Source organism: Ambystoma mexicanum, chromosome 6q (genome assembly GCF_040938575.1).
Source record: "Ambystoma mexicanum isolate Mex_15411 chromosome 6q, UKY_AmexF1_1, whole genome shotgun sequence".
Lineage (NCBI taxonomy): Eukaryota > Metazoa > Chordata > Amphibia > Caudata > Ambystomatidae > Ambystoma > Ambystoma mexicanum.
The window spans coordinates 1,396,854,727-1,396,868,353 of record NC_090937.1 but is presented as its reverse complement, the minus strand read 5'-3'; the positions used below and the strand labels follow the sequence as shown (position 1 = coordinate 1,396,868,353).

Genomic DNA, 13,627 nt, shown 5'->3' with positions numbered 1-13,627 from the left:
TAATAACAGGTCCTGTTAAGGTGCTTATCGATCCCTCTTTTAAATCCACATAGATAGAGTTTTTTGTTCTAAACTTTCAATTTCTATAGGTAAGAGTACTGAGTATGACCGGCTCTCAGTGCGATCTTGTCCTAGAATTGTGGTGTCTGGCGTGCAGCATAACTAGTACAATAAGGTCCTACTCTTGACCTCATAAAATACAAAGATTAACAGAGTGTGCTGGTTAATCACGCTTGCCCCAACAAAATATTACAAATGAATTATATCCAGTATTCATGGTTTATTCGAGTCCACTCTTAAGAAGAAACAGCCAACACATGTTTCGACATTAAGTCTTTCTCAAGGCAATGATCACTAATTAGATGTCCCCATGTACCTTACTGAATTCTTCTAAGGGGATGGGCGGTCAAGATTGCCTCGGTTGGCGAATGGTTTGTCTGCCGTAGATACTATGGTGCTAATATTTGCACAGATCAGCAAAAATATATGATCTTAGTATGGATTGGATTCCCGGTTTGGGAGATCCTTGCAGACGATCCGCATGTCTTAGCCACCAATGCTTACTGAATCTAAGGCTAATTTAGGTACTGTCAGGTGGTGACAAAAATATATTCTCTTAGAATGGATTGGATTCCCGGTTAGTGTGATCCTTGCAGACAATACGGGTATCTTAGCCACCTGACTAGATCAGTGTCTAGAAGAAATTCCAACAAAATCTGCTGTGCAGCCTCCTTTAAAGAGTATTTTTGTTCATAATTAGAGGTACCCTGTAAAATGTGTAGGTGACTATTAAATTTAAATACATTCTGTTGTTTAACTGCCTCAGACCAGGATGTCTTTCCCTTAGCCTCGGTTTGGGGTTGCCTCCAGCAAACAAAAGGGCCCAATTTTAAGAAAGGCGTCTCCTCTTTAATTGGTATCTAGATTAACCTCTCCCTTGCGTAGAACAGTATCTGCTTGTTTAATTGTTATCTTGTGTGTCCTGTCCATTTTATTTGTGTGCTCTGAGGCCTGTGGGTGAGAAGCGCGTTACAAAAATAAAAAATACAAATAAATGGATTCTCTACTTAGTGCAGCACAAAGTCTTTTATTAAAGCTGTTACAGAGAAGTTAGGACTACTCTGCTTTGAGTCATCTTTCTGCTCAGGTAAAGCCTGCATTTGCGTGGCTATATCTGACCCAAAAAATGGCGATTATTGCTGCTCGACTCCAAATTCAGTTGGCGAGTATGTAGGATGGTCTGCAGATAATGGCACAAAGAGAACTGTCGCTGCCCTCCGACAGAAGCCCGGCAGTGAAAGGGTGCATCAGTCCAATCATTATCCATCAAAGCAGAATCAATCATTTTAGATGTTGCTTCTTCAGTGAGAAGTATATTTATTAAAAATTGTCTTGAACTTCTTGTGTTTGATTTAGCCTTTTTACGGTTTTTAGATTTCTTTGTGGCTTTTTCAGGCCTCTCATCAGTGACCCAAATTGATCGAGGAGCAATAGTTTCCTTATCACTGTGGTTCTATGAAAACATGTGTGAGTTTAACTCAATGTCTGTGGCAGCCCTATTACATGATCTTTGTTACTGCTCGGACCAGCCCTTGATGAAGTTTTATCATTTCCAATTATATTTTTATGTCGCTACGTATACAACTTCAATTCTAATTTAATATTGTCATAGAACGAGATGAAGGAATTTAGCACAACGTTTAAGGAAGATATAGATGGAGAGGACAGCCTGATATAATTGTCCAAATCCCTCAAAGTATGGTGAAGATCCTTCGGTGGTACAAAGCACACAGTCGAAAGCGAGTCTAATGGCATGAACACAGTGGGAGTAAGGCGAACAGGGAAGGGTGCATCATCAGGAGGCCTGTGTGCTGGATATTGACAGCGATTCTTCATGGCCTCATTTTTGCTGTCTGTGTGTTTTGGAGTACACGGCCTATCATTTCTAGCCTGCAGAGTCAATGGTGAGGGATGATGCGAGTCATAGTCTAAAATATCTGTAAAAGTTGAATACCCATTATTCAGACCCATTTATGTTTCATTATTAGAGTATGAGGCTGTGTTTCCAGCAAAACCAGGACTTCCTTTCCAGTTGCATTTAATTTTTTTCAATGTTTGCCTTTAAATATTGAGTTGTCTTGGGGTTGACCAGGGTGATAAGGTCATTCCTTAAGCTATTAAAAATTATTTTGCTGGTTGGTGATACTTTTCGAAACATGTTAGCCTCATGAAATGAGATCTGTTTGAAACGTTTGCTTTCTTTTATTGCAGGGAACAGCTGTTGCGCAGCCAGGAATCACACCAGCTACCCAAGGTAGGATGCATACAATAATGAAAGAAGCCGAATAAAATTGACGCATTTAAAAGATAAAAACCCTTTGAGTCCATCTCCCTCGTCTTTCCCTACTGCTCTTATAAACTATCCAACGCATATGAAATCACAGACGTTAGTTCTCCAATGAAAGAGGCACTTGAGTAAGAGAACTAAAGCCTAGCGTCTGGACAGGAGAGGCTTAGAGCTCCATCAGGAGATCCAAGCTGCAGGGGATCAATCGCAGGCAGAAGGAAAACCCAGAGCTCGGTACTGTCCACGGAAGGCGCTTGCAAACCTGCTGCTTAATGTGTATAGATGTGGAAGGAACCTCTGTGTGGAGAACATTACAGTTAATGGACACATCACTTAAGTGAACTAATAGGAGAAGGTCTGTGTGAACGCATTGCTTTGATTTAGATCACCCAAAGCAGTCTCAAAATTCTTAACCCTTAGTTAACGTGGGAAAGGAAGATGATAAGTCAATGGCATCCCCTGTTTTCAGCTCAACCGTTTAAGGTGAATGTGTCACCCAAAGCATTTAAATCACTGTGCTTCAATAACGTGAATTTGGTAACCTTCTTGATGTTTATTGAGGTTACACTCTTAGTTTCACATCGATGCACGCCTGGAGGCAGACTCCCTAACCTTTGCACTGGTGTTAAAGGTTGGGTAAATACACTTTGAACCCGTTTTGATGCGTGTTTAATATGGAGTGGACGAACAGGTGTTGTATCAGTGGGTATTACCTAGATATGTTTGCACTCCTGCAAAAATGCAGCAACCTGATTTGTGTATTTTGTCTGGCGTGTGGCTCAAATTGCACCCAATTGCCTCTTCTTTGACTTAGAAAGGTGGAGCAACAAGTATTTTCGGTTCCTTATTGCATGGAGAACACCATAAAAACTCAGTGTGTGTGCTCAGTTGTCTTTCCTTGACTCAAAACATTATATAATAGGGTCCTAATCAAATTTGGGGCAAGCTTTTTTCACACTGTTCTCTATCATGCTGGCAGAATAAACAGGCAAAACCATTTCACTTCATTGCAACAATCTAATGTAAAATGTATTTGCTCGCAGCGCGAAGTGTGGAAGCCATGTGTTTGTGTGCCTTCCTGAGTGCTCTCTGAGTGCTCCCGTTATGCTTTGCAAGTATCTTTTTGGGGAAATAAACATCTCCTTTCGCTGCCTACATGGCGAAGAATTGCAACGCTGCCTGCCCTTTAAGAAAGAGCAGGCCCTTTGTATAAGTGTGGAACCCAAGTGTTTGGGTGCTGTCTGAGTGCTGCCGTTATGGTGTGCCGATATCTTTTTTCGAAATTAACACCTCTTTTTGCTGCCTAACTGGAGAAGAATTGCAACACTGCCAGCCCACTAAGAAAGTGGAGGCCTTTCATCCTGTCTGTGCCATTCTTACACCCAACACCACAAGGGCAGAACCCCTACACCCCAGCAGCTGCAGGAGCAGCTGGACCCTGCAAGAAGCTCAGTGAATGATCAAGCCACACCTCATGCGACATGCTTCGCTTACATCGTAGATGTGGAAGAATTCAGCTGGCACTCACAGGTAGCCAACTCCTGTAGTGCCTTATTGCTCTTTGGTCGTTTCTCAGAGCCCACTTTCATCTGTATGGAATACCGCCGTGTCCGGCCGTGAGAGAGGCTGCCTTAAGATGGCCGCCGCTTCTGTCCTCTTTTTCCTGTTGAGCATGGTTGCCTAGCAACCACCCCCGACGACGCCTTCATAGGCTGGCCTGTTTGCCAGAGGCGGAAGCCGTCCCCACGCCCAAGGCCGTAACCAAATGCCAGAACCTGTCTGTGCCAATCTTACACCCGACACCACAAGGGCATGAGCACCTACGCCTGAGCAGCTGCAGGAACAGCTGGTCCCTGCAAGAAGCTCCGTGAATGATCAACCCAGACCGCATTTCACGTGCTTCGCTTACATCGTAGATGCAGCAGAATTCAGCTGGCACTCACAGGTACACCACTCCTGTAGTGCCTTATTGCACTTTGGCCGTTTCTCAGAGCCCACTTCCATCTGTTTGGAATACCTCCGTCTTTGGCCGTGAGAGAGGCTGCCTTAAGATGGCCGCCTCTTCTGTACCTTTTTCCTGTTGGACATGGTTGCCTAGCAACCACCGCGACAGCGCCTTGCCTGGTCGCCGGAGGCCAAAGCCGGCCCCACGCCTAAGGCCCTAACCAAAGGCCAGATCCTGCCTGTGCCTGTCCGTGCCTCGAGGGCATAGAGGCACGTCACTGTGCTTGTCTCCCATATGGTGGTTCATCGCACCTCTACAGAACACTTGCACACTGCCTCTGTTTGACTGGTGACCCATCGGCAAGTGACTCTACTCAGCACCTAACTGCTGTTTTCTTCTACGTGCCTCTGCCGACGGTAAGCGCATACTGACTCCATGCCTATTCTGGCATTTCCTATTGCATTATTGGTTAATCTCCGAATTTGTAACCTCTTTTGCCTTCACCCAGTCATAATCTGACCTGCACCGCTTGCAGTCACCATATTGTATTAGCCTTGGATTACTTTTATTTGCATTGCTTGTAACATTTGCATTCACCCCTTTACTGCATTGTGTTATATCTCACCCCACATTTCCCTTTTCATTGTTGCTAACCGGCACTTCTCCTTTCTTCTCTAACGTAATGTGCTAACTCTACTAAGGCCTGTACGACTCAGTCCACCCATCTGATAAACATTGCCTGTTACACTATGCATATCCTGTAAAGCTCCACAGCCATGCCCATTTGACATAACTATGCCAGCATAGCCCACTAGAGCTCTGTTTGCCGCACACTGCTATGACTGTTGCTCCATCCACTAAGTGGATTGCTGTATCTAATGAGTACAGTGATTGTTGCCCCCTGCTAGAACTTTGATTGCTGCACACTGTTAATACTGTGATTGCTGTCCTCTACCAGTAACCTGATTGTTGTTCCTAGTCAGGATAGCGACCATTGCCACCTGCTAGAACTTTGGCTGCCACATTCTGTTTGTATCATGATTGATTGCTGTCTCCTGCCAGAATCTTTGTTTATTGCAACTCGCTAAATTTGTCAGGGCTCCTACCAGTAAGAATCTTAGATGTTGCCTCCCGAATAACCCTGATTACCGTTTTGCATGCTGTATACAATGTTGATTACTGCCCTTGACCTAATGCGCAAAAAAGCTTTTGCGGTTCCTCGCCCATTTGTAAGACAATACCGGCGGTATATAGTTGCCCTGTTAGTGATATCACTCACGATTGTGCTCTGCCCCCTACCAACCTTAAGTATGGCTTCCTTCAACCGAAGGGATGTGTCCTGCACATCTGGCTCATTTATCAGGATAGGGCACGGTCTGGGCCGCTTAGGCTGCCTGCGCCATCACCCTCTCCCCTGCTCTACCCGTTTTCTCCCGAAAGACACACCATTCTCTGTGCCAACACCTCCATCACTGATTATCTTACCCGCCGACAACAGGGAACCTGTGAATCCTTTATCCGATAACAGCCTCCATGCCTCCTATCCTGGTACTAGTCTTATAAGGAATCGCAGACTTTCCTCTCTGTCACACGATCCCTGCGCTAACTTCCAATCTAAGTACTCCGCCAACATCACATAAACAACAAACATTAACTACAGCACCCAAGCATATTCATAAACCCAATCCACCTATATAGCTGACCACATCTACACCTAAGCACCAGTTATCCCTCATTAATGCACAGTCCCTGATGGCTCACACTCTCGACATAGCAGACTTCATCTTAGACTTCCTTGCCAAAACCTAAACTTGGCTACACCCAGCAGCAGGACCAACCTTGTCACTAGCTCTCCTAGACAACTTCACAATCATCAGAGCAGACAGAGGCTCTGGCAAAGTTGGCGGAGTGACATTCATAGCCAAAGCACAATTGAGCCTTAGAGAATTCTCCAATTCAGACCTCCCTTCAGCAGAACTTCTGTCAGTGAAACTCCCACTAACAGCAACTCAAACCCTCTTACTACATCTCATCTACTGGCCTCCAGGGTCCATTTCTTCCTTCGATGAAGACATTACCCTCCTCCTGACTCAAAATAGTAAACCAGGTTCTCAAATTGTAATGTTAGGAGACCTTAATTTAGGCCTGCACGACGCAAAGGATTCCAACGCCACTGTCAGAAAAAATCCATTGCACAAATCCGCTTCAAACACAGCATCAAGGAACCCACATACAACAAGGGCAGAACATTGGATTGGCTGGCAGACTTAGATTGCACCACCACAATCCTTAACATCTCCCCCTGTGCATGGTCAGACCACCATTGCATTACGTTGACCATACAAGGGAGTACTATCATTAACACACCCAACGCCATCGCCCCTCAAATCATATCAAGAAACAATCGGAACATAACTTTAGACAATTTACTACCGTTACTTCAGCCTATTGCTGACCTCTCTAATAACCAGGACGAGGAACCATCCTCCCTGGTAGATCTGTACAACTGTACTCTAGAACAAGCCCTAAATAAAATTGCCCCTCTTAAACTGTGACAGGTGAAACCATCAGACCATCTATATAAATGGATCACAGCAGATCTAAAAACACTCTGCAAAACGAAAAGACCTCTGAAGCGAACTGGAGAAAAACTCAGTCAATCCCGAACAAGGAAAAACTTATCTTAACCGCTGACACCTACAAAACAGCCATCCTCAATACTAAAAGAGAGATGTACAACGTCAGAATTCTAAACGTAAATTCTGGCACTAAAGAATTCTTTAAATATGGATGAGGTGGGCACCACCAATTTCTTAATGAATCTCCAATTACTCTAAAAGTCTTTTAGTGTTTCTTATGTATATAGAATTCAAAAGTTTTTGAGGAGCAGGCTGTGTAGAGCCCGAAGACACCTAGGCCAAAAAAGTATGCAATCCAAAAAACAAGATGGGTGAACCACACCCAACTAAACTGCCGCTCTCTCTTGATCTATCTGAGATTAAAGGTTTGTAAATACTTAAGTAGACTAAACTTCTGCTCAGTTTGTGAAATTACATAAATTATTCATTTATAATTCAATTATTATAATCATTTCACGTTGTCGCGTTGTTCTTAAATACTCCAAGAAATAGTGAAGGAACCACAGTCTCTCTAGGTTTGTGTTTAAATGTAGTTTAAATGTAGTTTTTTATTGCCATGCATTCCGGGGATGGTTCTCCCCTTCATCAGGGCTGAACTCTAATATAGATCAATCTGTTAATCATTCCTTGCCATGAACGGTGATCACAATTATAATTCGATAAAAGAGACATGGTTGGTAAATCAAATTAAGACAAATATCCATATTGTCAGCATTAGCATGTCAAAACAATAAATAAAATAAGCATATTGCCAAATGTACATACCATGAGGATGTGAAAAGCATTGTAGTTGATGTTACAAGGTAAACGTAGACAAGAAAACAAAAAAAAAATAAATAGTATTAAATAAATAAACAATTCACTACTGAATCATAACTGATCTGTGTTGTAAATAAAAAAGGCTAAATGCAGTTCATTGTACCTGAATCCCTTAGGCGGGCAGATTTCTAGCGAAGCTTGAACAAGTTCGCAGTGGGTAATCCTGCAGTGGTAGTAAATGTATCAGGTTGCTATTTTTCTGTTCACATAGCACAAGTTGGTTAAATATCTGTGAAATAGTTGTGAAAGCGTTATGTACTTACTTCCTGATGAGCGCTGCTGTGCAAGGAATAATAGACTACTATGTAGTAATGTCATATTGGCATTTCGATCTGTAGAGTGGTCAGTAAAAAATTACAATGTAAAACCAAAGAGATGCTAATATGTTCTAGTGACTGATAACAGTCAGATTGTGCTACAGAAACACTCTGCAAGGGAATGCAGGCGTGAAAAATGCTGCTTCATTCTTCCCGAGTTACACGCACGGCTGCTGTCTTTGGAATGAGCGGCGCCTGCGCTCAGTTAGTTGCTTTTATCTGATGCTATGGCAACCAATTGGCGTCCTGCGGTGAGCCTGTGCTGCGGAGCTCACTGCAGACACCTTATGTCCCTATCTTGCCGAAGGCAATGATCGGGGCATTACGGGAGCCATTAAACATGCTGCTCTACCTTGGACCTGAGCTGCTGGAGACTAGGTAGGGATCCTAAGTAAAAAATAAACCAGTGCTAAAAAACATAAAAGTAAAGCTGATGGTCTAATGAAATGAGCTCAAGAATGGACTCCATAGGAATATTTAGAACAATGTGAAAATGCACGCTGGGTGCTTCCCTAATTAAATGTAAATGCATCAATTAAGTGTGCTCAAATGAGCCAACAAATAGATTAATGGTGACCCTAAATGGGTATACATAAAGGGCGCGATGGAGGCTTCACCGAATTAGAGTGTATCAGTGTGAGTTAAACTTGCTCAGATCCTAATAGATGGACTACTGAGTGGGATTGAGGCTAACGTGCTGATGTGATTCAGTAGACTACATTCACAATATACCAAAATAGGGACAAATATCCAAGCGGGTACATTAGGTGCATAAGGTACTATTCAAATACATTATCTTTTCTCTACTGTGCGTGTGCTGGTAATCCAACCGCTTACATCATGATGAATTACCTATCTGTCTACTCATTGTAGAAATAAGGCAATTACCTAAAATCATAACTGGGACATAATCGAGAATTCTACAATATATGATGTTACAAAATTGCACATTACTTCTCACATGTTAAACCCTACGACAGGGTCAATGTAAAACTTGTGTAGATCAGTGTGGAAACAATAACAAATACAAATAAAAATAAGGAAATGAATTAAATGAGAAATCAACAACAAGTAAGAGATTAACTCTGTGTTTCAGAAAAACCTCAGTTAAGTATGACTGGGTAAACTAAAGAGTGAATAAAGAAATCAAATTTGCTTGAAATTTCAAAAAACTGAAATGAGGTACAAAAGTAAAATAATAAAAAAAATAATAGAATAAAAAAATAAACATGCTCGTGGTTGTTCATAATTGGGAAAATCACGTTCATTTAAATATAACATGCATAATTTATCTCTTCGTTCATTCCTGCAGGGTTGAGGCAATCCAATTTGTCAATCCAAAAATTTTCTCTTCTGTCCAATTGTAGGCCCATATCTTGATGTGGATTAGTTGTTTGCACTACTTTAAGAATTTGAAATTTGATTTGTGACAGATTGTGTTTATTTTCTATCCAGTGCCTAGTCACTGCGGAGTTCAGGTTTGCGTTGCGAATACATGAACAATGTTCATTCCATCTTGTCTTAGTTTTGCGTTTAGATTTAGATTTAGAACTCTTTACCATTCTAAGGGAACTGGAATCCCCAGCACCGCCTACTGAAGTTTGCATCAAAGATGTTGCCTGGTGCGCTAATATCCAAAAGGCCTTATCTGATAAAATGACCTCACTACAAGCCAAAATTGAGGCACAAAAAGAACAGCCTTGCGGCCAATTCTGACTCTCGCAAACCGTCTGATCACCAAACCCCACCTTGCCCTCCATTCCATTTCTCTCCAGGCTCTGCAAAAGAAGTTGAAAACATCATATTTGGGCTAAAGCCCTCTAGATGCCAGAGAGATACTTTCCCGGCTTCAACTATCAAGGAAGGAGCAAAAGAGCTGGCTCCCTTCATCACTGCATTGATTAAGTCATCCTTCAAAAGTTGCTCACTCCCCAACAATCTTAAAGATGCGTGTGTGATGCCTCTCCTCAAAAACCCAAATCTAGACCCCAACATACCTACCAACTATAGACCTATTACAACGGTCCCTTTTATCTTAGATGGAGCAGCCTATCTACATATCCAAAAACATCTTGAGGACAACAACCTGCTGGGCCTGCACCAATCCGGCTTCAGACCAAGGCACGGTACAGAAACGGCACTCTTGGACCTAAAAATCCAAATGGATGAAGCCAAAGACAATGGCAATCTGGTCATCCTCTTATTGCTGGACCTCTCAGTAGTGTTTGATCTTGTTGATCAGCAGAACCTAACCAAACATTTGACAACCGCTGCATCGTTCTCACCAAACGCTGAAAGCTGGATCCAATCCTTCCTGTCAAATAAAACAATAAGGGTCTTCTCTCCTACAGCGTCTGATGATCCAATACCCATCTATTGTTGAGTCCCACAGGGCTCCTGCGTCTCACTGATGCTCTTTAACATCTTCACAAAGCATCTCTTTGATCGCCTATATAATTTGGGTGTAACCTACACAAATGATGCAAATGACACCCAAGTCCTCATTACGCTCATTGGCTGGTATGACAAAGACTCCCAAATGCTCAACTAAATTTACTTGGAAATCCAGGAATGGATGGCTGCTTACAGCCTGTGCCTTAACAACGACAAGACGGAGCTCTTGCTTATCGGATCTCAAACCTATCTAAACAAACTTGACTCACACCACAAGACATTTAACATTGATGGGAACCTCATTGATATGATATGATATGATATGGCATTTATAACGCGCCTGTACACAAGTGTTTTAAGGTGCGACGAGGCAAGGGAGGGGGAACAGAGGGAAGACAGACAACAATCCTACTAGGCCAGGTGTCATTCAGATTGCTCAAGTGCATGGGAAGGGGAAGGAGGAAAGTGCGGAGGGGGAGGACAAAGGGAGCAGTGCAGTACATCGGATCAACAAGTGTCAATTGCTGGTAGTGGGACTGTAGGGACTGTAGGGATACAGAAAACATTAAAGTTGCCAATGGGGTGAAAACGCTAGGTGTCTACTTAGACTCTATTCTTTCCCTCAAAAAACAAGTTAACATCACAGCTTCATCCACAGCATACAGCAACAAACTGATCAATGCATGCAAGCCCTACTTGTCGACTAACAGCTGCCTAACGCTTGCCAGGGCTTTGATTCTATCAAAGCTGGACTACTGTAGCACTTTATTCTTAGGCTCCACCGAACGCATTTTGAATAAATTACAGGTCCTCCAGAATAACACACTCAGGTCAGCGCTAAATATCCCACACTCTATTCATATCTCCTCCTTCAGACGCGATGTACACTGGCTCCCATCACGCATTGCCTCTCAAACACAGCTCTGAAATAACTAACGGATAAATTCACTAGGAACTATGCTAACTGTCTTAACATCCCCAAATTCAAATTGAAAACTGTGGGCGGGCCTAGCTTCCCTGTGGTAGCTGCTGAGCGTTGGAACTCCCTCCCTGCTGCCATCAGGGCTGAACCAGCCTTCCGGACATTCAGATCTAAAGTGAAAGATTGGCTTTTTGACCAGTACGTCTAAACACAGCACTTACTATGTCCATTGTGTTCACTTCACTATGCTGTAACTGTTGTTTTTACCTTTTTACCTCTGTAAATTGCTTCATCTGTCAACTGTGTACTGCCTACCTGTATTTATTATGACATTGGCATGATGACTATTGTGAACCCCTGTCAACAAGCCTTGCGTCTACTGCTTCTTTATTCATGCTACGGTAACAATCATTTAGGTCCAAGCGCCCAGATACCCCAGGGTTCGGCACGCTCTACAAATAATAAACTAAACTAAACTATAAAATCATGAACCTGCGCGGAGGCGTGGAAGCCAAGTGCTTGGGTGCTTTTCTGACTGCTGCAGTTACGCTCTGCAAGTATCTTTTTTCAGAAATCAACACCTCTTTTTGCTGCCTAACTAGAGAAGGATTGCAACGTTGCCGGCCCTTTAAGAAAGAGAAGGCCCTTTCTATAAAAACACAGATCCGCACAAAGCGCGAGCACGAAGTGTGGAAGCCAAGTGTTTGGGTGTTTGGTGTGAGTAGTGTGGATGTGGCTGCCCCGGACCTCGGCTTAGTGTACACGGCAAGTAATTCAGAAGCAAACTTACTTATATATAATTCTGCTGGTGAAAGAATAATAAAAAGTGACTCCGTTTTTGTAATCTAGACGGTCAGTGACTGTGGGCAAAGGCCTTTCAGCCGACTGCCCTCTACTTTTGAACCATGCTTTTTTTGTCCTCGGCCGACTCTTCACCATATTGTGGCTGCTGGCACCTGGTACTATTTACTAAACCTACATTGGCGATTGATAAGCCAAAGCAGATAGAAAACGCGTCAAGCACACAGTGAACATATTCGCATGACAACAGTAAACAGATGAACAAACTGCCAAATTACCACAGTGCTATTCTGCGTTCAGTGACTGCGGGCACAAAGCCTTGAGCCGCACTACAGTACTAAGAACTAACTGCCGGGTATGGCAAAAGCAAATCAATATACAAACTGAACTTTGTTCAGGTGACTGCGGGCACCAAGCCTTTGAGCCGAACGACTGTGTTTAGTACTAACTGCCATCTACAGCAATAGCAAATTAACATACGCACTGCAAATTAGCACAGTGCTACTCCACGTTCGGTGACTGTGGGCCTAAAGCCTTTGAGCCAAACTCCAGTGCTAAGAACTTACTGCCTTGTACGGCAAAAGCAAATCAACACACGAACTGAAACTCAGCACGGTACTATTACACGGTCGCCGACTGTGGGCAGAAAGCCAATTAGTTCAAAAAACTACTGTTCGACTCAAGGGCTAAACACAGTGCCCGCATCACCGAACGTAAAGCAGCTCTGTGCTAATTTTCAGTTTATATATTGATTTGCTTTTGGTTCATCTTGGATTGTTTAGCAGATTATCCATATTTGATTTAATGTATTTTTAACTGTTAATAGTTGTCTGTGATCATATTGAAAAGTAGGCATTACTGGACTAGTGTCTGATAGTATGGCTGGTAAATACTGTGAGCCTGATTCACAGAAGCGTTTTATAATGGCACACTACCATGCGAAAAGGTTCTGTGAATCAGGCCCTTTGTGTCTTGCTCCTCTTTTTATACTTTTCTAGTGGTGCTTAATATATGTCAAGACAAATGCATATGTCTAAATTAAGAAGCGATACCGACATAGGGTCTGGTCTGGTGCACTCATCTAGTATAGTACGCGGTGACGGTGACTTAAGCAAAAAAACAAATACCAGCCCCCAGTCGGTCTTCTTCTCCAATTTCTTTATTTTATTTTCTTCAGGTACATACATTGCGCACTGTCACCAGTCATCATGGCGCATTAAAAAGATACCGGAGGGATGAAAACAAAGAATCACATTAAAAAAAGTGGGCTCTAAAATTTCGTTTGAAAATCCAATGTCTGTTGTATGCCGTAGCGCAAGCCGCGATGAATTCCAAAGTCTAGGCCCTGCAACTGAAAAATGACTGGCCCTCAACTCGCTCCTTATGATACCTAGGAACGCATAGGAGTGCTGCGTTGGTGGATCTGAGGGGGCGACTAGGGCT

The 13,627-nt window shown here is 42.9% G+C and overlaps 1 protein-coding gene across 2 annotated transcripts in view; it reads left to right on the top strand.

Moving 5' to 3' along the window:
- DOK7 (docking protein 7) overlaps window positions 1-13,627 on the top strand; it is a 1,054,554-nt gene that overhangs the window by 633,019 nt on the left and 407,908 nt on the right. For both annotated transcript variants that reach the window (XM_069632037.1, XM_069632036.1), the window contains exon 8: window positions 2,272-2,314. In XM_069632037.1, the coding sequence (XP_069488138.1) occupies window positions 2,272-2,314 (43 nt within the window). The remainder of the gene's footprint in view (window positions 1-2,271; window positions 2,315-13,627) is intronic.